Below are 19,902 nucleotides of genomic sequence, written 5' to 3'. Positions count from 1 at the left end.
GGGCCAGACCAAGGCGTGCACGTGCACCAACTGCGACTGTGGCCAAGGCACTGTTACGTGATGGAGAGATCCCTTCCGTGGGCTCGACGACTTGCTGCGCCAAAGTGTCTGCATTGAATGCATGAGATGGACTATTTTTTTTAATTATATTTTAAAAATGAAGATTTTACGTAAAATTACTGATTATTTTGGTAAAGTAAAATTACTGATTATTTTGGAAGGTCATCCTTTTCGTAAAGAAAAGAATTTCGTTTCAGCGGGCTTTTAAAAGTCAACGAATCGTGCAAGCTTGATTGTGTACACAACCCTGGCACGGTCGTCGGGTCACGGCGGAAACGGGATGGCCCTGTGCTTTGTGCCTGCCGTGCCGATAGCAGCGCGATTGGCATCGCTGCCGCTTGGCCCTATCATGGCGATGATGTAGCCGCAGCGTTCCACGGCGCAAGTGGCATCCGCCTTCGGCAGACTCTGCCAACCACATAAACGTCGTGAAGAATAAGGAATTATGTCGGTTGCCTAGACGGTGATCATGACCTTTCGGTTGGGGTTCTTCTGGAGCTTGTGGCTTCGCGTGTCGAGTCGTTCTCTGTGCTTCTGAAACTTGTGCCGGACACTCTTGCTTTCTTGGATGGACCGGGCTTCCGCGATGTTGCCGGTGCGACGACTCAAAAACTTGTTCACGTACGACACACTGAGGGCTGTCGACATGTCAATGCCGGCCATTTGGTAGCACAGGAGCAGCCGCTCCTTCGTCTGGGCCAACACACTCTCGCGTGCGTCGTCGGGGCGGTGGCGCTGTTTGTAGTATCGGCGGTACTCGCGCTGGCCCAACTGGCGGCCGTCGGGAAGGACCAAGTTCCCCGTGTCCGAGATCGAGATCGTCTGGACGTCGGCGAGTTCGTCATCTTCTTCGTCGGAGCCGACTTCTTCAACGTCTTCCCACTCGGTCGAGCCGTCGTCCGGCGTCGCTGCCATCTTCCCCGACGCCACAAGCCCATACGACGCCGTGAAGTCGTAGAACTCTTCGTACTCGTGGAGGTCGTCGTCTTCCTCGTAGCGCAGCTTACAATGGGACAGATCGATCATGTGCTTCTGGCAGTCCTTGTACGTCCGGAATGCTTTGCCCTTGCCATTGCAGTAGAGGCAAATGTGCCCGAGCTTGACCTTTTCCACCAAGTACGTGATAAACCCGTCGAGATCCTGGAGGTACTCCAAGTCGGGAATGAAGAAGCCGTGGGTTTTCTGCATGTGAGTCAAATTTGCTTCGAGCGAGTCGGCTTCGTTGGTGCAGAACATGCAATGGAGGATGTTCAAGTTCACGTCAGGGTCTTGTTCGTCTTCGTTGTCCTCCGTGGATGCGTCGCCATCGGCAGCGGGCGGGTCCGCCGTCTCGACGTGCTGTTCAATCACTTTCGACGTGATGTTCTCTACGTTGTCGTTCTTCTTCACAGCCGCCAGATGCTTCTTCGTTGCTTTATGGTTCTCGACCGCTTTCACGCTCGTGAACGACTTGTTGCAGTTGTGGCACTTGAACGATTGCAAGACGGGATCGCCGACCTTGGGTGCTGTTGTCAGGGCGGAAGTGCCGTCGGCTTTGCGGGCAACGAACTGCTCAACCGTCACGGGTGGCAGGCCCACGACCTTGCGCTTGAGATTGTAGCGATGCCAGTCGAGCTTGAAGTGCTCCTTCTGCAACTCGTACGTCGCAAACTCCTCGCGGCATGCCGTGCATGTCAGCATCCTTCCAACTGCGAATATGTGCGCTTCAACTTCTCGCGGCGCTGCGGCATTTTAATCTTTTCTCTGCCATGTGAATACAAAATACAAGATAATAAAATAATAACATGTTCCCAGAGAATCCAATCACAGCGACCACCAATCAAATCCCGGAACCGTTCTAATTGGGCCAACAGTTCGCTCGTTTCATCCAAAAAATGTTCAATTCGCACAAAGCTGTTCAAAATGCCATAAAAATGTCTCCAATTCTGGATCCAGAATTGCAAATATGCTGGCGAAATTTGAAAATAATTTAGATAAATTTGGGAATTTGATGCAAAAGTTGTGGGATAAATTTGAACTGCAAGAAATTTCCATGTCCACATCTGCGATACGACATTCGATCTTTTCACTACAACAGAAGATGTGGCGCCAATTTGCGCGGCGAGCGGCGCCGACGATGGCGCGACCGTCTCTGGCCCGCTGCTTCTCTGCCCATGGAGATATTGCACGCGGGCCGTTTGCGACAGTGACGGAAGCGGACATCGTGCATTTTCGCAACGTTTGCAGCAGTGTACTCACAGATTCAGAAGCGGTTGCTCCGTACAACTCGGACTGGTTGAAAAAGTACCATGGACACAGCCAAGTCGTTCTGCGTCCGAAAACGACCCAGGAAGTGTCGGACATCCTCAAGTACTGCAACGAACGACGACTGGCCGTGGTGCCACAGGGGGGGAACACCGGCCTCGTCGGTGGCAGCGTGCCCGTTCACGATGAAGTCATCCTCTCCACGGGCAACATGAACGTGATTGAGTCGTTCGATGACGTATCGGGGATCGTCGTGTGCCAGGTGAGTCACGATCCCCTCACTCGTTGCGTCATCTGAGACCTCGTGCACAGGCAGGTTGCATTCTCGAAAACCTCGACACTCACGTCGGCAAATTTGGGTACATGATGCCGCTTGATCTTGGCGCGAAAGGAACATGTCAAATCGGCGGCAATGCATCGACGAATGCAGGGGGTCTTCGATTGCTTCGGTACGGATCGCTGCACGGATCGATTCTCGGCGTCGAGGCTGTGCTGGCGGATGGCACGGTACGTCCTTCCATGTGCTCCTAGAGTTTAATTACCGTGTCCATTTCCACAGATTGTCGATTGTCTGAGCACGATGCGCAAGGACAACACGGGTTACGACCTCAAGCAGATCTTCATCGGGTCGGAAGGCACGTTGGGCATCATCACGAGGCTGTCGATTTTGACGCCGCCGCGGTCGGCCGCCGTAAACGTTGCGCTCGTCGGGTGCGAGTCCTTTGACGCCGTCAAAAAGACGTACGTGGCCGCGAGACGGCACTTGGGCGAGATTCTATCGGCGGTCGAGTTCTTGGACCGCGGATCTCTGGACGTGGTCATGTCCCAACAGCCCGACCTCGTCGATCCACTGGAGACGGCATGTCCGTTTTACGTCCTGATCGAGACCGCCGGGAGCCGCGCTGACCACGACATGGAGAAGCTCGATGCGTACTTGGCCACCATGATGGAAGACGGCCACGTCGTCGATGGCACAGTCGCGCAGGACGCCAAGCAGGCGAGGAAATTGTTTAGCATCCGCGAAGACATCACGCTTGCGCTCTGCTCCAAGGGTTACGTGTACAAGTACGACGTGAGCATCCCAATCGACGACTACTACAAGATTGTCGAGGACATGCGCGTTCAGCTGGCGGAGTTTGACGCCGACGTCGTGGGCTATGGTCACCTGGGCGACTGCAATATGCACCTCAACATCTCGTCACCCTCGTACGATAGCGACGTCATGGCGGCCATCGAGCCGTTCGTGTTTGAGTGGACAGGTGCGCGTCTTCGTTTGAAGGATGCATCCGGCTGATGACGACTTTGATAGCGGCACGACGTGGAAGCATCAGCGCCGAGCACGGCATCGGCACGCACAAACCGTCGTTCCTTCACTTGTCCAAAGCGCCACATGCCATCAAGATGATGCAGCAGATGAAAGCCGTGTACGACCCGAACGGAATCCTCAACCCTTATAAGGTGCGTGCGCTGCCCGTTGCTGTCAGGACTCACGACGCTACCGAAGGTGCTGCCCAAGGCACAGTAGGGCGCGACTACCCCCCCTCCCCACTTTTCAAAGATTTGAACATGAGCGTGTGCAATGTCTGGTTGAAGTCGCTAGTTGAGGCAATGTTGGGCAGCGTGTGCCAAGCAAGCGATCGCGAGGCAAAGTGAGCGGGCGGATCAGTGCTCGCCGACTTGCTCAAGGACGGCCAGCCCATGATGAGGCACATTGCGACACACGAGATGCTTGTGTTGTTGGCCTGTGGGGTGATGGCGGGCACAGCTCGAGATGAACGCCACCGTGTCAAAGTTGACATGCGTCGAGAGCACTGCGACGATACCAGACGCCCTCTGGCTGGTTCTCGCTGTCGTGGGGAGTCGTACAGTCGCCACCATGGGCGAGTTCCTTGTGTGCACTACGGCACCAGCAGGACAAGGATGTATCCGCTGTCGCATCAAGCCAACGTCGCTGTGGATGGAGACGGCGCTCCTGGGCCGCTCATCTTGCTATCGCGGCCTCGTGCAAGCTGGGCTCCCAGGATTCCTGTGACAGGTACTAATTCGGCATGGAGCATGGCCAAACCTCTCGCAGAGACGTTTGCCGCCAGTTCAACCACACGCCGTCCCCGACCTCTGTCGCTACCAAAAGTGTAGCGCAATGAGAGCGAGGCCACGGAGCCCACCTGAAGCGCTACAGCTCTCCAGTTGGCGTGCCCAAGTACTGCTAGCCCCCTGTCGTACGATTCGACCGACGTCTTTTTGTGTTCGTCGCCGTCGATTGCTGTGTTAGGTTGGCGCTACAGGATATCTTCAGCGTGCGCAAAGTCGAGCTTGGACAGTCGCACGGACGCAAAGATCTTTTCGGGGAGGTCGGCTTCGGTGTCGCCTTGAAGTGTCAAGTGCACGTCGACGTCGAGCTGGTTGGAATATCCGCGGCAGAGCCCGACGATGTTGGCCGCGATTGTGCTGGACGGGATGTCCATGTCGACTTCAATGTAGTTGGGACCACAGACATATCTCTGGGTGAGTTTGTTGCCGACGAGGGCCGGCTTTTGCGGTACCATGGCCTTGACCACCCACGGCGCGGTCACGAGCGCTGGGATGAGCTTCAAGTGGGCATTGCAGAATGCAGGCGTGTTGGCATGAATGGCGTCTTGGAATTGAGCCCAGAGGCGCGAAAACGGCGGGTGCTGCGCCACGTCGGCCGACGAGACCAGCCAGTAGCACACAACGTGGGCGAACGGTGTGCCAGGCACCTACGACAACAGTGACGGTATGGAAACGTGAAGAATGGCGGACAGCACCTGAAAATTGAGCACAAACACCTTGTCGGATGGATGTTCGTGTTGAAAGTACCGGAGAATGCTGTTGGGACGGTCCAAATCGACCAGGGCGATGTGATCGATTCGACCGGGACGCGCCCGCGTTCCTTTCCACACGTCGACGTGAACGAGCCTTCCAAGACTAGGTCCAGCAGGCATCTTGGTGCTGTCCTTGACATAGGTCGGTCCACGAACGAGCACGGGTGCTGCGGACGGCTCGCTCCACATACTCGTGGTGTTGGATCGTAACTGAGTCACATGGAGGGCGTACTTTTCCTCCCACGTCATGGCGTGTCGCAAGCGTGGAAGGGCGGACGTCATCGGCTCGGGTGCACACGCTTCCATGCACGAATCGCTCTTCCTTCGACGACTGGCAGTCGACGCGTGGTCCATTGTCGCTGTCGACGTCACGAGCGGAAAGTGATGGACGGCAGACTGGTCGGTTGTAAACGCGAGCGGTGTCGACTTGAACAACAGGAGGAGGAACACTTCCAGAGGAAGCAAGAGGCCCTCCATCAGGACGATGGTCGTCTCAAGGACACGCAGGAGGACGCCGTCCGCCATGCCGAGGAGGAGGATGGGCTGCCGCCTGTCGAACGATTTCCAAGAATATCTTGGGGGGATGCCGAGGGCACAAATATAGAGTCCGGATAATGTTGCACTGTATCCGGAGCAACGATGGCGTCCGGATACGTCGGAGACGGGCGAGTATCTCATTGTGGGATTTCTCGGGCAAGAAGGACGCCATGGGCGACGACGACGCGCTGTGCCGCTACTGCTTTGGCGACGAGGCGGATGGGCCGCTGATCTCTCCATGCAACTGTTCTGGAGGTGAGGATAGGCGTTAGACGACGACTCATTACGTTCTAGGACAGAAACATGTCCACTTGGCTTGTCTGCGCCGATGGCAACGCATGGTGCTTGTCTCGCAACCGACGCACCCTGCGTTCTACACAGACGACAAGCGACATCACATATGTAATGTGTGTCTCGCGCGGTATTCGTGTCCACCTCCAACGCGCGCAGAGCTCATGGAATCGTTCACGGGTCCAGAAATTGCCGCTCTCATCGACGAAGGGCGACTGATTGCAGCGAGTCCTCAATTCTCCGACATGTTGGCTGCAGATCGCAACGAAACGGACCCGCGCTTGAGGCGACGAGGGGACGACAGCTACGACTTTTGGTACCATGGAGTGTACCTTATCACTTCGGTTAGAGAGGATGCGGGGGAAGTGGAGCTGCCGTTGTCGACTGCTGACAGGCTCGAGTCCGTTCGTCGACAGCTCACCCGAGACAACTCGTCCAATGAACTGAGCATCGAAGTCCGAGGCACGAAATTCCTCCTCGTACCCAAAGGCTCCCTTGCCGACACCGCACTGTCCAACTTGGCCACGGCACTGGACGCACTCACCGCCCCGGCTACCCTTGTACTCGCCCCCAGCGCTCCCATGTCGTGCGGCGACGATCACGTGGCAGCTGTGTGCATTTCACGCCTGTTGAACCCCTCGTCGGTTCGCATGCAACGCGCAGAAGCAGCAATCGAGCGCGCGACTGCTCGTCTGCGGCAGCAGTACAACAATATCGACGGGTCCTTGGTCGTGCAGCATTTTGCTGGCGGTCCGTGCGATCAACATGCAGTCGCAGCGTGCGTTATTCGTGGCGGGACGGGTTGGACAGTGTTGTCAGATTTGGACGAGGCCGTGGGGTTGGCGTATCGTCGGCGAGAATCCACCCGACGCGGCGCCGTGAGTTCTGGGCTCGGTGTGCGCATGTGTGGGCTGCAGTCGCGGCCAGACTTGAATGGTCAACTGGGCATGGCACTTCGCTTCGACGACAAGGCCCAGCGTTGGGAAGTGCGTGTGGCAGGAAGCGGCGAAGGCATCAAGCTCAAGCCAGGCAACATGGACCTCCTCGAGACCGAACCGGTGCATTTGATGGTGTTTTGGGGAGACGCCCAATGGACCCGTGCACAGCTCTTGGGCGAGATCGCGCGGGGGAGTTGGGGTCTGTGTCGAGCCGACATTGAAGACATTCTCGTGCCCATCTCGGACCGGTGGACCAGGTTGAACGGGAGTGGCCGCTTGGCGTTCGCGCCCGTGTCGGAGATGAGCGAAGATTACATTCGCCATGCGACGGAAGAGATGCAGCACGCGCGAGTGAATGCGCTGGCCGCGGTTGAAGCAACGCGAGATGATGGCGGAGCTGCCGACGATTGACGCTGTGCGTGCGCCGCTATCTTGCATATTTAACTTGAACGCGTTTGCATGTCGACGACCTGACCGGGGTGTACCGCCAGTTGTCCACGGTGAAATTCGAGTCATCTTGCACACTTTGTAGGGGAGCGCAGCTGGGGGCAGCCACGAGCCCCACGGATGCACTCGACAGGATCCCGTAGTCGGCCGCAGGCGACGACGTTGCCGTGGCTGTTGAAGACGATGTCGAGCCTCGACAAAGTTGGAGCCGCTACCCGCGTCATGCGCTGGCGACAGCGACGCCCTTCGCGGCATCTCTTGTGCCAATTTATGTTTGCAGCGTCGTCGAGAAGAGCTGCATCCGTGCAAGTGGGCCTTCTAGAGCACGTCGACCCAGACCAGTCTCGACGGATATTTTCGTTTGCACATGGCTTGGTCTGAGACGGATTCATGGCGCACAACACACGTCGCGGGAACGGCGGCGTCGTCGCTTTCGGCATTCCACCAATACACGCAAAGCACCGACTGGATGCACGCTCGTGCACCACTGCACGTGACTCGCATACCACGTCAAACCCAGTGCCTGCATTTTGATTACAAAGCACCTCCACGAGGATGTCCACCCTGTGAAGGAGTGTGCACCTCGACATCACTCCAAGGCATCGCATTCCGTACCACTCGAAATCTCGGGAAAATGAATCAACCAAACGCAGGCAAGACATAGCGTCAACATGCTTGAGCGCATGCAACTCCTTTTCCCGTTGTCGCTCGCTCGCTACGTCGTCCATCCCGCCCGTACGTCATCGTCGACAACTTGGACGGGCGTGCTGATCCCTCTGGCGACACGTTCACCCAGACACTTGCCATGTACCGACGTGGGTTGCCCTGACACACATGTCCACATTCGTGTCAAGCCATGGAGACAAGGCCAACGACGTGAATACCACACGAATGCCAATGGCCTGTTAGCGTCGACGGTGCGGCTCCGTTGTCCCGCTTGACTTCACTGCTTCCGGGACAGTCGTCGACAAGATGACGGCGGATTCGTTTGACAAGGGTGTTGTGGATGTCCCGCGTGACAATTCCTCGTTCATCATGCGGCGAAAACACATGCAGATTTCGGCATTTGTCACGTGCCGCGTAGGGGTTTCGACAACGGACTTTTTTGCTTCAGTGGGACGTTGCGCCATCTCAAGACTGTGACGCGAGTGTCCGAGGTCTCAAGCAAAGAGGCCACCGACGTCGAGGTAGCACCGGCAAATGCAGGAGCTGGCTCGTTTCGTTGGGAAAAGTGTGCGTGTGGTCTCTAAATTCCTCGCTCAACAAAATATGTTGAGGACGGGACCTCGACCAAGGTCACCGCTTCGACATCCGTCCAGAAGGCATGCGTGGCCACCGTCGACGCAACCGGGTATGCCATGAGTGCCTCTAGTGCATCTATAGAATGGCATCAAGCAAGAAGGATGGATACGAACACCTCTATTTCCGACGAAACAAGTACATGTACCCTGCACCGAACGGCGGAGTGTCCGAGATCGCGACCTTGGCGTCGTTGAAAAAGATCCACTTTTCGTCCTTTTTGATGTGGGCCACGTAATGGCCGCTGTGCGTGTTGTTCCCCATGTGACTCACAAACCCAACCATTTCGTACTCGCCATGGCTCACGCTCTCCCACTTGGATTTGATGTCTTCGTCGGATGTCGAGGTATTTTGCTTGCGCTCGAAGTCTCGAACCTTGGACTCGAGGTCGTCCATGTTGCTAAACAGCCATTCGGCGGCCAAATCTGGATTGCCCCCAGTCTGGTCCAAGGCACACTTCGCTTGGACTTCGCTGAAACCCATCATCGTCAAGTTCGCAACCACGTCGGCAGACGGGCCGTCGCTGGACGACCTGCCACGAGTCACAGGTACCACAGGACTGTTGAAGTCGGCATCTTCCATGTGGGTCAAAATCCATTCCATCGCGACTTCAGTTGATGCGTTCGACGTTGCCAATGCAGCTCGCTTGCATCCGTTTTCGGAAAATCCCATCGCCACCAGCTCAGCTACCAGTGCTGCATCGGGTTCGAGAGCCGCCAGTGCGGACGTCGCAGCATCGCCACCGTCCGGCAATAGCACTTCGTGTGCTTGTTTGCCCGTGCTTTGGAACGACGACAAGTCCAACGATTCTGGCACTGGTACCGACACTTCCATTTTCTTTGGGGTCCAGTCGTCCGACACGTAGTATCGCCGCATTTGCACCAGCAGATACTTGGGAAATGTCTGGAAGCGAGTCGTCTTCGTAGCAGGGCCCTTGCGTCCCAACGCCGTCGAGTAAAACCCGTCGAGGAGCTCCGGTGCAAACGCTTCGTGAATGCACGCGTCGAATGGCACGAGGGGGACGACCGGTTTCTGGCGACCTTGTTTGTTCTCGAGGTCCGTTTCGAGTTTTTGGCGCTTGAATTCTTGCACTTCGTCAGCGTTGGTGGCTGCATCGAGAGGAATTGCAAGCTGCAACAAGTTTTCTCTGCGATGCACGTATTTCACCTGGATCAAACGCGTTATTCCCAACTCGTGCGACGTCATGTACCTGACGAGAAGTAGTGCATTCAAGGCGATCTTCCATGGAGAACGTAAACAGCGGCTTTGTTGTCGACGACGACGAACCTCTCTCCTCCGCGGCCTCGAGGGCGTCTAGGAGATGTTGAAGGTACTCCACCGCATCTTGCTGTCGGTTCGACGAAAAGTCGGCGTGGTTCTTGCCCACCACGGACCGAAGCATGAGTGGTCGCAGTTCCTCGCCAACATATCGATCCGAGTGCAGAGCTTTGACCAACTTTGCAAACTGGGTCGACAAGTCCGTCGCAGGAGATGCCGCAACCGGTGTTGTTGGGTTGGAGTATCGCTCTTGAACTTCGGGCAATGCCGCCAAGAGTTGAAGGACCGAGTTCACATAGCAACTGTTGCCCAAGTTCACAAGGCCAATGTATCCCGGTCCAGAAATTGGCTCGAGATTTTTGCCTTCTTCCATGATCGAATCAAAGTCCCAGTTCTTGTTGAGCTCCACGTTCAATTCGTTGATTGTCTTTTCCGTTTTTGTAAGTTCGTCCACCTTAATGCCAAAATGATGCAAGTGTGCTGCGAGGTTTGGATCAAGCACCATGTCATCTTCAGCATAGCTGTACACGTCGCCTCCTCCGGCAGGAGTAATGGTGCCCAACTTAACCGCGAGCGGGAAGTTCCGTCCCGTGTCTTCAAAATGTCTCAAAGCTTCGCCGCATCCACCCGAGCCGTCAAAGTTGCGGCGACCACACCCGACATAACCGTCAGAAAGGTTCATCCACAGATTTTCCTTCTTGTCACAAGTTTTACTGCTGCACACCCATGTTGAAGGATTGCCTGAAATCGGAGCGCAGTCTTCTTTTGGCAGTTGAATCAGGTCGAATGCATACTGGGACACGGCAATCTCCTCTTGCCAACTTTTCACCTGCTCCGTGACATAGTTCCCTTGATGGTTCAGCACAGATTTCACGGAATCGCGGATCAAGGCAGGAAGGGATGGATCCGTCAACTCGAACGAGCGTTTTTCCTCGCCCTCGAAAAACACAACAGTCTGCGTCTTGTTCACTTCAACTTGGTCGTCATTGAAACCACCGTCGACGCCGATGGCCATCTTGTTGACTTCCTCCAGCACCTGCTTCTTAACTCCCGTGCGGACAAATTGCTGATGGAGGTACACCTTTTGCTTGGTCTTGGCAATGTCGTCAGCAAGGTGGAGTTCACCAAACGATTCAAACGTGCTCAGGTTCGTGTAGAGCCCGCCTTTGGTGAACGGCGTGTCGAAGGAGAGGACGCATTCGTCCTTGTACACTGCGCTCGATTCCTTCGCCACCTTCACCAAGCCGAAGTTCTCCAACCCCATGCTTCCACGAACGATGCGAATGCAAAATGAGCCTCACGTCCCATCGATAGCGAATCCAAAGGAAAGTACGTGTTCATTTAATATTAGGATTTTATCGCGATACAAAAAAAGAGCTTACCTTCTCCATTTAAAAACACTTTTCGCGGCACCAAATATCTTCAAATTTGTATGCTCGTTCACGTGGGTTGAAAAATCACACCACAGCAAGTGCCATGCGATGGACATCTCCTGAATGCGTCCATCGTCGTCCAAGTAGATCCCGTCGCGGGGAAGGATGACACCTAAAAGTGACGCATATCTGTTGGCGAAGACGACTATCCTGCGTTGCCTGCCTTCATGCCATGGAAGAATGAGCCGTTGCCTCAGCATGGACGACTCCTGACGTCATATAGAAAATGGCGCATGATACTCTCGAAGGATAGGTCTTGAACGAACGTGGAGCGCTGGAGGTTCAGACAATCGTTGATATATGGACACTGTTATTACACATTGATGAATCGGCATAAATGGCGCTTTGGTCATGCATTCTTCCCATGTTCGTTTGTCGGGTTTGGGTGGACTCTTCACCGCCGCTTGAGGAGCTCGAACACCAAGTCGACGTTGATGCGACCCATTTCTTCAAACGCATTGGTCTTGGTCACGGCGTCAAAGTTGTTCAGCATGAATGCAATGCAGCGTTCTCGAAGAATTGTGGCGGAATGCACGTCGGCGGCATGCAGAATCGATGCAGCGTTCTCGATGCACAATGAGCTCAGCATTTTGCTCTCGCAAATTTTCTTCAGTCGATCGACGCCATATCGATCTGCTGCCACAAACAGTTCCATGGCTGCCTCCACGTCGACATTGACATGGTCTGTGTACAAGTACTCGAGGAATGCAAGGAAGATGGATCGGCGAACGTCGGATATAACCACTTCTCGCGCACGACTCTCAAGCATCTACCCAACATCATCAACCCGTAGTTCCAGTGTTGTATCTTCCACTTGATTCCATACCTCACTCGTCAGCATTGCCTTGAAGTAGCTGCAGCGCACGCACAAGATCTTGTGCGCGTACACCGGTACGCCTTCGACTGTACATACACACCATCAAGACAACCCCTCAAACGCATACAACAGTAAGGTCGTACCGATGAATGTAATGTCGCTCATGACATTCGAATTGACCATGTCGCGAAGATCGTTGACGAGGCATGGTGGCGGGATGTCGAGCTCGATTTCTTCGCCAAAGCGAAACTCCTTGAAGTCGTTCAAGCGGTTCGAGCCATCGTAGCCACCAAACAAGATCAAGCTGTCATCGTAGACACAGCCGACGTGGCAGAAACGTTGTCCTGGTGCAGGTCCGTTGAAAGCAATGGGTTGCCACGTGTTGGACTCTACAACCACAATCGAATCTCGCGACTCGTGGGCTACGTGCTCGTACCCAAGTTGAGTTCGTGGAAATCATTCATTGCGCTGCCTGTGCTCCCGCCAAATATGTACATGGAGCAGCCGTGGGTGACAGCAACATGGCTGTCGCGCGGGATCGGCGCCGGCCCTTCAACGACGAGCAATGTCCATGTCTTCAACACTGCAAATTCGAAAATGCGTCAATTGTCTTGGTTTTTGTATGGTGATTCCCGAGCTTTTTCAAACCGTACCAAAGTTGAACACGTTCACGTCGTTAAGATGGCGCGAACCGTCGTGACCGCCAAAGACGAGGCACGTTGTCTTGTGCGTGACGAGTGATGCGCGGTACCTACGTCATCGTTCTCGTGAAGGTGGTTGATGCAACGAGGACGATTGCGCACCGGGGGCGCGGGGAACGGCCGGTTGACGCGACAGTCGACCAGGCCGCGTTTTCTAATACAGCATTGTCACGATAAGCAAGGATCATGGTCAGCTGTACCAAATTGGAACTCGTAAAAGTCGTTGCGGTAGCTGCCATCGTATCCCCCAAAGACATAGAAGGAGTTGTCTACAAGATCGTCGTAAGTATGAAGGAGTTTCAACGCTCGACACATGAGAAGGAAACGTGACACTGGTCCTACCATACACGACAGCCGAATGGCTGTGGCGGGGCGAAGGTGGCATCCCAGACATGACGACCACAGGCGACCATTGCTGCGTCACTACACGAGTGCGCATGCAATAGTGATGGATTTGGATAATACAAGAGAAATACCGAAGTTGAACCCGATGAAGTCATTCACCCGCGAGCTGCCATCAAAGCCAGCAAACACGTAAAATCGATCCTTGTGCACGGCTGCAACGTGGCGATCACGCGGCGTCGGAGGTGTTCCCAGCGCCATTACTTGGGACCACACCTTTCGCTTGAAGTTGTACTCGAAGAAGTCATTGACTCGGTTGGACCCATCGTAGCCGCCAAACACATACATCGAGTCCTTGTGAATGGCACACACGTGGAGTGAGCGATGGCACGGCGCCGCCGATGGGTTCTGGCATGGAACTGTGATCCAACTGCGTGCAGACGAGGCGCCGGATGCAGGTTTGGATGGTTTTACGACGTGGAGAGATCCAAATCGTCCTCCCGTGCGGGTCGTCGATTCATTTCCATACATGTGGCCAAATAGCGATGCTTGCAGCGACGACGTCGGTGCAGCAGAGGCAGTAGGTGGAACATTGTGATACGTGACAGGAATTGCCATCCGATCGTTCAACGGGCTGTGGGACTCCAGAGAATAGTCGGCAGCAGTGAGAGGGGCCGGAAAATGGACTCCTGCAGCGGGCGTGTGATGGAGGACGGACGAACTCTGGGGCGGCGACCTATCTGAGTTCATCGCCGCGCTTTCTGGATTCTGTTGAAGAGCCTTGATAATCCTTCCATGATCGACGAATTATCCGGATTTTTATCCGGAAGACCTTTTGCATGTAGGTCCTGCCTGAATAAACAGAAACGTAAAAAAATACTTTTGGTATAGTCAATTTAAAACCGTGTAAAAAACCATACTTCGAAGTACTATACCAGTATTCTTAATCCAATTAAAGGTTTAGATGGATTAAAAAGGACTGTTTTTCTTAAAAATTATTATTTGAATGTAATAAAATATGTATATTAAGAATGTAAAAATTGAATTCATTATATTAAAATATATTCTACCAAGTTTGGAATATTTATATTTTTATAGTTTTTATACATGTTGGGATGGATATTTTTGTGTGTATATCTCATCTATATATTTAAATAACCTTAGTATATCCGGATATGTCAAACTTCCATCGTGATGTAAGGCGGCAACGGACATCTCCATGGATGTCGAGACTCTGCGCAAGTGGGGTGGCTTTTCGCCTTGGAAAAGCGCGTGGGAGTCCTGTCGCAATGTGGGTGGGGGCTATCGAGATGACTTGGCAAAATGCACCACCGTCAAACGTGGTATTGTCGACGAATCTCCGCCATTGCGCAGAGCTTGCACGACAGTATGGAAGCAATTTCAGATCGTAGGTTGCGGTCATGGAGTTGGCCACTATGTTGTACATCCACGGGCTCGCTAGCATGTTGGGTCTCCACGATCATGTGTCGACGACATCGCCACCGACAGCAGCCATGTCGAGATTGTGCTCCACTGGACAGACTACCGCTGGTCAAAGATATGCATGCAGGATGCAGAGATTGCATGCCTCGGAGCAGGCTAGTAGCTGTATGTTGTGCATTGACGAGTTGGCTAGCAAGGTGGGTATCCACGAGGATGTGTCGGCGACACCACCACCGACTACATCCATGTCGCGTACAAGTAAGCATTGTGCTTCCCTCGACAGATAACTACCGCTGGCCAAGGTTTATGCATGCAGGATGCAGAGATTGCATGCCTTGGAACATGTGTTCAACTGTGCTTCCAGCGTCGACGGCTGTCGTTGTCGTGGCAGAGCGCGCCCGAGGGCACGATGTCGCTACTGGGAGACATGACGGCGAGGTAATGCCGGCCGCGTCCTATTTAGGCCATCTATTTGGACTTTCGAGCTTCGAGAAGGCCGAATCTCAGTTCCAAACCACCCAAATTCACAACTCAACCTGGTTTTGGGTACATGTCAGTCCACTCGCGGGACACTCGGATCCACGACAGGTCGATGCCGGCATCCCACGAACATGCCCCGACCGCTGCCGTCGACGACGCCGCAGTCCCGGACACCTCTTTGATCGGAGATGCTCCGTCTATGGACGCGACGCACTCGATCGCGCGTCCGTTCACAGCAGTCCAAGCATCCTCGACATGGAGTCAACTGTCGTCGCTGCATGAATCGGTCTTGACACCGTTCGCGTGGAAGCTCGACGTGCAGCAGAAGAGCTTCATCGCAGGTGCCGCGGCCGGCATAGTGTCGCGTACAGCAACGGCCCCCATGGACCGCATAAAGGTCGCACTGCAAGCAGGTCACGCGCACGGCGGCGTCTGCCACGAGTCGATCCCATCAGTGGCGCGCAAGATTTATGCAAGTGGTGGATGGACTGCGTTCTTCCGCGGCAACGGTGCCAACGCGATCAAAGTCACGCCGGAATCCGCTATCAAGTTCTGGTCGTTTTCGTTCTTCTCCACGCATTTTCCGTACCACGAGCATGGCGAACCTCTGTCGCCGGTGGAGAAACTCGTCGCCGGCAGTCTCTCCGGCGCGATCTCTCAACTGGCGATCTATCCGCTCGAGATTGCCAAGACGCACTTTTGCCTCGGTGGCGAGTACAAGTCTCTCTGGCATTGCATCTCGAGCATTGCGTCCAAGGATGGCTTTCATGGGCTCTATCGCGGTCTCGTTCCATCTCTTCTCGGCATCGTACCGTACGCAGGTGTCGACCTCGCGCTCTTCTTCACGCTGAAGGAACTATACACGACCAAATTCGACGTCGCGCCTTCTGTCGGGCATGTCCTCGTGTTTGGCGCCATCTCGAGTTCGTGTGGTCAGGTCGTGTCGTACCCGTTGCAGGTCGTCCGAACGAAGCTCCAAGCACAAGGCATGGCAGGCCGGCCTGTCGTCTTCACCGGCATGACCGACTGCTTCGTCAAAATCCTACAGAGCTACGGACTCCGCGGCCTCTACCGCGGCATAGTCCCCAACTTTCTCAAGTCTGTCCCCGCCATATCCATCAGCTACGCCGTTTTCGAAACTGTCAAGGACGCGTTATAATAAAAATTTGCCGTCAAAAAAGAACCGTGCTGTTTGTCACGGAGGAAATTTGAATTTTCTCGATATATTTTGCTGTATCGACCCCAATATTCTGGAAAATGACATTTTCCGTTGAATGAATATTTTAATATCTCAAACGAAGTGTCAACATGGTTGAAATGATATTTCTATCGAAAATCCTTTTTCTATCATTTGATGTGTCAAAAGAAGGGTCAACATTTCAGAAATGACAGTTTTTTCATAAATACCCATGGTCAATCTCACATGGACTCATCAACGACGTCGCATCTTCCACGGACGTCGACATCGACCCCCTCGGTCGGTGTGTTCTCGGCATCGCCGCAGGAAGTACCGACACCGTTGACGCGATTTGCGACGAGTTCGTCTCGTGGACGAGGATGCACTTCTCCAGGGTATTCATCCACGACTTGGCGTCGTCTGAGGTGTCGGCTGCAAAGCCCACCCGCTGCAACGCGCGCATGGTGAGTCCACCCTTTGCCCGACGAGCGTGTTGTTTGGGATACAGAACTGACTTGACTGATGCGTTCGGTGCTGTCGCGCAAAGTTCAAACCCCACCGGCGTCCCAGCGATGCCATCGACCTTGACATTCTCGAGAGCGTAGAACCCGAGGGGATCGATATCCTCTTCACGCTCGAAGAAGTAGAGGCAGTGATTCGTCAAGATGAACCATCTCCGCCGTGTCTTGATGCCGGAAATGTGGTACGTCTTCAGCCAGCCCGTCTTGTCGGGATTCTATACGATGACGCTGTCACCGTCATGAGCACATGGATGGATTGTACCGCGAACAGGTTGCCGTTGTCATCGCGATCGCGCACGGTCTCGACGGGCGTCTTCTACAGGGGTGTGAGACTGTCGATCGATGCGACGGACGGGTGGACCTTGATGCTGTCGTAGATGGATTCGAGAATGGCGGGTGGGATGTCCGACTTGTTTTTGTCGATGCCGCGATTGTTCCTTACGAATTGCGCCTTCGTCATGCGGTGTCTGTTGTTCATGCTTTTGTTGTGCAGATCCGTGTTGAGCATGATGGTCGAGAATGCCTAGTGCTGCGCCATGACGTTGCGAGGCACACGGGAGACTCAAACCAGGATGTGCGCGGCGTCGTGGTGCTGAAACATGTGCGGGTTCTTCGCATGAAAGGCCCTCGCAAACGCTTCCATCGTTCGGTCGATCTTCTGGCTTTCTCCCGGCAGGCGAAACTTGGACAAAAAATCACGCAAGCACACCTCGAACGGCTTGCCTTCCCATGGAAAACCTGCCGTCAACATACCGATGACGCGTGTTCGAGGAAGGACCGAGGGAGCGAGGCATACTCATAGCGTACGCAGATAGCACGCTGATGCTGAACGCGTCGTCGCCGCCGAGGTACTCGCCGATCTTGTCCTTGTCCAGACCCTTGGTATGCCGCAGAAAGGCCGCCGTGGCGGATGGACTGTCGTCGTCAATGACGCCGAGGTCGGCCGCCGTCGATATCCCGCTCTTGGGCTTTACGTTGAAGCTACGAATTGCAGCGTCCACGCGGTGGCTGCATGCCCCAAGCACGTCGACGCTCGACTGCGACGACGACCCTCGTTCTTGCCGCGTTGGCATCGTCGACGGGGCCTGGACGTGTTCACCTGCCGTGCTCAACCGCCGCAGACGCAGCTGTCGGGGACTGTGCTGTTGCTTGGCGGCATGGAAGCTCTTGAGGATGTGCGCGAGCCCAAACACCACGCGGCTGCGCAAGTCGGTGCTTGTCGCTTCGAACGTTTCCACGACCAAGTCATCGTCGACCACATGGGTGAGTGTGAATCGGCGGAGTCGAACGGCGGCGTCGGCCGCTACGCAACGCGTGAGGTCCGCATGCGATGACAGAAACAAGCGAGTTTTTACCACTTCCTGTGCTGCAGTCAGCGACGGACACCATGTTGTTCAGGTCAATGCGGCGGACAGCCTCCACTGCGTCCAGATCGTCGTCCGAGATCCCGGCGTTCTCGTTGTTCCCAGCGTCTTCGTCCCCAGCGGCGAGCATCGGCACAAGTCGGATTTCCCGCGGCACGGCGGGGTCCATGTCCATGCACAAGAGATATCGCAGTCCGACCGCGGGCGGCACCGCGACCTCGGTCACCTCGATGCCCTTGGACACGAGCGCAAGGAATCGCAGCCATAGATCGCCATGGATCGACCGCTTTCGCAGCGTCTTCCACATGCTGTCGTCAAGGCGGAGGCTGCCATACTCGGACACTTGCTTGGATGCGTACGTGATGAGTTGCTTGGTGATGTCTTCGCCGTACCGTTCTAGCGCCTACCCAAGCACGCGGCGTCAACAACGATCGGTCGACAGCCCTTACGTTGTCGCAGAGGAGGGCCGTTTGCAGAGCTTGGATCCATTGCGCTTTTTCCCCTCGTTGGATCTGCTCTGGGTCGAGCTTGAACGTTTTCTTTCTGCCAAGATGCAGGACGACTGCATGTCCATGAGATGTCGCGGAGGGTTGCGACGGAACGTGCGTACCGTCAAACTGATCCGCGACACGGTAGTCGGTGTGCACGTGCTGGATGAGGAGCACGCGATGCGGCGTGGTGCATTTTGGCGAGTCGTCCGCGGCCGACTTGGTCCGATACAGCTCCATGTTGCGGCCGCGAAGGATGCAATAGTGCTTTCTCCACCCAAACACATTGCGTTTGTGCAGATACCCTTGGTGAATGAACTGCGGCGACGACATCGCACCAAACGCCGGCGGTGCGTGCTGCTGCATGACTTTCTTGGCTATGCAGTGAGTTTCGATGTGACCAGCGTGCTGCCGAGTGCGTTGAGTGGACCGTTACCGTCCTGATCTTCGACCCACAGCGCGTGATTGATGTTCTAGTCGAACAAATCACGTGTCCTGCAGTATAATGTTGGTTGCTTTTCCTCGTTGTTTCGACAGAAGTCTTGTTGCCCACCGCCATCGCGCCACACGCCGCGATCGAGTCGGTCGCGCGGTCGCACGTCGCTGGCGGAGGCGACGGCAAGCGGCCAACTAAAGTGCCAAAGTTGCGACATGCATGGCCTTGCACAAGCAATGCTTGTTTAAACTTCATATAAATATGTATATTCTATTCAAAAGAAAATCAAGCTAAAACGTTTTGATTTGAACTGTGAGCTGACCTCGGTTTGAAAAAGCGGAGGGTGAAACGGCGCCCCTTTTTTCTGCCGCCGAGTGGGCAGTAGCAGCAGCAGGTAAAACCGTCTCGACATACGCACAACGTGCCGCGATGCGATCGCCGGTGGCATCTCCAGCGGCGCAGCCTCCAGACGTTGCGGTGCCGGTATCGTCGCTGGATACGTCCAAGCTCGAAGAAAAGTTTGCTGCTGTGAACAGAGACTTTGCCCGGGTCGCGATCAAGGGCAAAGATGACGCGATGAAGCTCCAGGCCAAAGTCAGCGACTGGCGTGACGACGTGAGCACGTTGGCGACGCATATCGCGTCGCAGCTCCAGTTCTGCAAGTCGTTGAGGACGAGTAAGGCCATGCCCCAACACGACGACGGGAGACAGCGCCAACGACGGCCCGGTACGGTCGTCTCTCGTCCTTCCTCCGTGCATGGAC

The 19,902-nt window shown here is 54.9% G+C and overlaps 9 protein-coding genes across 11 annotated transcripts; 4 read left to right on the top strand and 5 right to left on the bottom strand.

Moving 5' to 3' along the window:
• Positions 1-310: 310 nt before the first annotated feature.
• H310_02589 (hypothetical protein) lies at positions 311-1,763 on the bottom strand. Its single transcript, XM_008866151.1, has one exon. The coding sequence runs from the start codon at positions 1,738-1,740 to the stop codon at positions 517-519; it is 1,224 nt and encodes a 407-aa protein (XP_008864373.1). The 5' UTR covers positions 1,741-1,763; the 3' UTR covers positions 311-516.
• Positions 1,764-2,066: 303 nt separating this feature from the next.
• On the top strand, positions 2,067-5,683 carry H310_02588. Of its 2 annotated transcripts, XM_008866150.1 has the most exons (6): positions 2,067-2,566; positions 2,617-2,811; positions 2,864-3,563; positions 3,614-3,762; positions 3,809-4,339; positions 4,379-5,683. In XM_008866150.1, the coding sequence occupies exons 1-5, from the start codon at positions 2,093-2,095 to the stop codon at positions 3,827-3,829; spliced, it is 1,539 nt and encodes a 512-aa protein (XP_008864372.1). In that variant the 5' UTR covers positions 2,067-2,092; the 3' UTR covers positions 3,830-4,339; positions 4,379-5,683. The 2 variants fall into 2 exon arrangements, with proteins under 2 accessions (XP_008864372.1, XP_008864371.1); XM_008866149.1 differs by having other exon boundaries at positions 3,809-5,683.
• H310_02587 (hypothetical protein) lies at positions 3,875-5,710 on the bottom strand. Its single transcript, XM_008866148.1, has 2 exons — positions 5,091-5,710; positions 3,875-5,042 (listed from the first exon to the last, which is right to left on the bottom strand). Exons 1-2 carry the CDS (start codon positions 5,670-5,672, stop codon positions 4,584-4,586), a joined length of 1,041 nt encoding a protein of 346 aa, XP_008864370.1. The 5' UTR covers positions 5,673-5,710; the 3' UTR covers positions 3,875-4,583.
• A 123-nt stretch (positions 5,711-5,833) lies between these two features.
• Positions 5,834-7,747, top strand: H310_02586 (hypothetical protein). The gene is made up of 2 exons (XM_008866147.1): positions 5,834-5,939; positions 5,979-7,747. Exons 1-2 carry the CDS (start codon positions 5,855-5,857, stop codon positions 7,322-7,324), a joined length of 1,431 nt encoding a protein of 476 aa, XP_008864369.1. The 5' UTR covers positions 5,834-5,854; the 3' UTR covers positions 7,325-7,747.
• A 926-nt stretch (positions 7,748-8,673) lies between these two features.
• H310_02585 (hypothetical protein) lies at positions 8,674-11,288 on the bottom strand. Its single transcript, XM_008866146.1, has 2 exons — positions 9,870-11,288; positions 8,674-9,826 (listed from the first exon to the last, which is right to left on the bottom strand). The coding sequence occupies exons 1-2, from the start codon at positions 11,199-11,201 to the stop codon at positions 8,780-8,782; spliced, it is 2,379 nt and encodes a 792-aa protein (XP_008864368.1). The 5' UTR covers positions 11,202-11,288; the 3' UTR covers positions 8,674-8,779.
• A 301-nt stretch (positions 11,289-11,589) lies between these two features.
• Positions 11,590-14,002, bottom strand: H310_02584 (hypothetical protein). Its single transcript, XM_008866145.1, has 9 exons — positions 13,365-14,002; positions 13,231-13,311; positions 13,089-13,157; positions 12,991-13,042; positions 12,841-12,938; positions 12,624-12,770; positions 12,331-12,576; positions 12,197-12,273; positions 11,590-12,139 (listed from the first exon to the last, which is right to left on the bottom strand). Exons 1-9 carry the CDS (start codon positions 13,978-13,980, stop codon positions 11,765-11,767), a joined length of 1,761 nt encoding a protein of 586 aa, XP_008864367.1. The 5' UTR covers positions 13,981-14,002; the 3' UTR covers positions 11,590-11,764.
• Positions 14,003-15,192: 1,190 nt separating this feature from the next.
• On the top strand, positions 15,193-16,312 carry H310_02583 (hypothetical protein; the record flags this gene model as incomplete). The annotated part of the gene is made up of 1 exon (XM_008866144.1): positions 15,193-16,312. Exon 1 carries the CDS (start codon positions 15,224-15,226, stop codon positions 16,310-16,312), a length of 1,089 nt encoding a protein of 362 aa, XP_008864366.1. The 5' UTR covers positions 15,193-15,223.
• A 220-nt stretch (positions 16,313-16,532) lies between these two features.
• H310_02582 lies at positions 16,533-19,394 on the bottom strand (the record flags this gene model as incomplete). Of its 2 annotated transcripts, XM_008866142.1 has the most annotated exons (10): positions 16,533-17,066; positions 17,114-17,167; positions 17,213-17,374; positions 17,420-17,589; positions 17,648-18,154; positions 18,207-18,618; positions 18,665-18,777; positions 18,826-19,080; positions 19,140-19,176; positions 19,239-19,394. In XM_008866142.1, the coding sequence occupies 10 exons, from the start codon at positions 19,392-19,394 to the stop codon at positions 16,551-16,553; spliced, it is 2,382 nt and encodes a 793-aa protein (XP_008864364.1). In that variant the 3' UTR covers positions 16,533-16,550. The 2 variants fall into 2 exon arrangements, with proteins under 2 accessions (XP_008864364.1, XP_008864365.1); XM_008866143.1 differs by having other exon boundaries at positions 17,114-17,374.
• A 174-nt stretch (positions 19,395-19,568) lies between these two features.
• Positions 19,569-19,819, top strand: H310_02581 (hypothetical protein; the record flags this gene model as incomplete). Its single annotated transcript, XM_008866141.1, has 2 exons — positions 19,569-19,746; positions 19,788-19,819. 2 exons carry the CDS (start codon positions 19,569-19,571, stop codon positions 19,817-19,819), a joined length of 210 nt encoding a protein of 69 aa, XP_008864363.1.
• Positions 19,820-19,902: the final 83 nt, after the last annotated feature.

Source organism: Aphanomyces invadans, assembly GCF_000520115.1.
Source record: "Aphanomyces invadans strain NJM9701 unplaced genomic scaffold supercont1.4, whole genome shotgun sequence".
In the NCBI taxonomy this organism is placed as follows: domain Eukaryota; phylum Oomycota; class Saprolegniomycetes; order Saprolegniales; family Verrucalvaceae; genus Aphanomyces; species Aphanomyces invadans.
This window is presented reverse-complemented; position numbering and strand designations above follow the sequence as displayed.

Excerpts from the sequence above, each read along its gene's own strand:
- H310_02589 (XM_008866151.1), bottom strand. The coding sequence starts at position 1,740 with ATGCTGACATGCACGGCATGCCGCGAGGAGTTTGCGACGTACGAGTTG.
- H310_02584 (XM_008866145.1), bottom strand. The coding sequence starts at position 13,980 with ATGAACTCAGATAGGTCGCCGCCCCAGAGTTCGTCCGTCCTCCATCAC. Across the intron at positions 13,158-13,230 it reads CCATTCGGCTGTCGTGTATG|ACAACTCCTTCTATGTCTTT; the intron begins GTAGGACCAGTG and ends ACGATCTTGTAG. Across the intron at positions 12,274-12,330 it reads GAGCGACATTACATTCATCG|TCGAAGGCGTACCGGTGTAC; the intron begins GTACGACCTTAC and ends GTGTATGTACAG.
- H310_02586 (XM_008866147.1), top strand. The coding sequence starts at position 5,855 with ATGGGCGACGACGACGCGCTGTGCCGCTACTGCTTTGGCGACGAGGCG. Across the intron at positions 5,940-5,978 it reads TCCATGCAACTGTTCTGGAG|GACAGAAACATGTCCACTTG; the intron begins GTGAGGATAGGC and ends ATTACGTTCTAG.
- H310_02588 (XM_008866150.1), top strand. The coding sequence starts at position 2,093 with ATGTCCACATCTGCGATACGACATTCGATCTTTTCACTACAACAGAAG. Across the intron at positions 2,812-2,863 it reads CTGTGCTGGCGGATGGCACG|ATTGTCGATTGTCTGAGCAC; the intron begins GTACGTCCTTCC and ends CCATTTCCACAG. Across the intron at positions 3,763-3,808 it reads GAATCCTCAACCCTTATAAG|GTGCTGCCCAAGGCACAGTA; the intron begins GTGCGTGCGCTG and ends ACGCTACCGAAG.
- H310_02585 (XM_008866146.1), bottom strand. The coding sequence starts at position 11,201 with ATGGGGTTGGAGAACTTCGGCTTGGTGAAGGTGGCGAAGGAATCGAGC. Across the intron at positions 9,827-9,869 it reads AATGCACTACTTCTCGTCAG|GTGAAATACGTGCATCGCAG; the intron begins GTACATGACGTC and ends CGTTTGATCCAG.
- H310_02587 (XM_008866148.1), bottom strand. The coding sequence starts at position 5,672 with ATGGCGGACGGCGTCCTCCTGCGTGTCCTTGAGACGACCATCGTCCTG. Across the intron at positions 5,043-5,090 it reads TGTTTGTGCTCAATTTTCAG|GTGCCTGGCACACCGTTCGC; the intron begins GTGCTGTCCGCC and ends CTGTTGTCGTAG.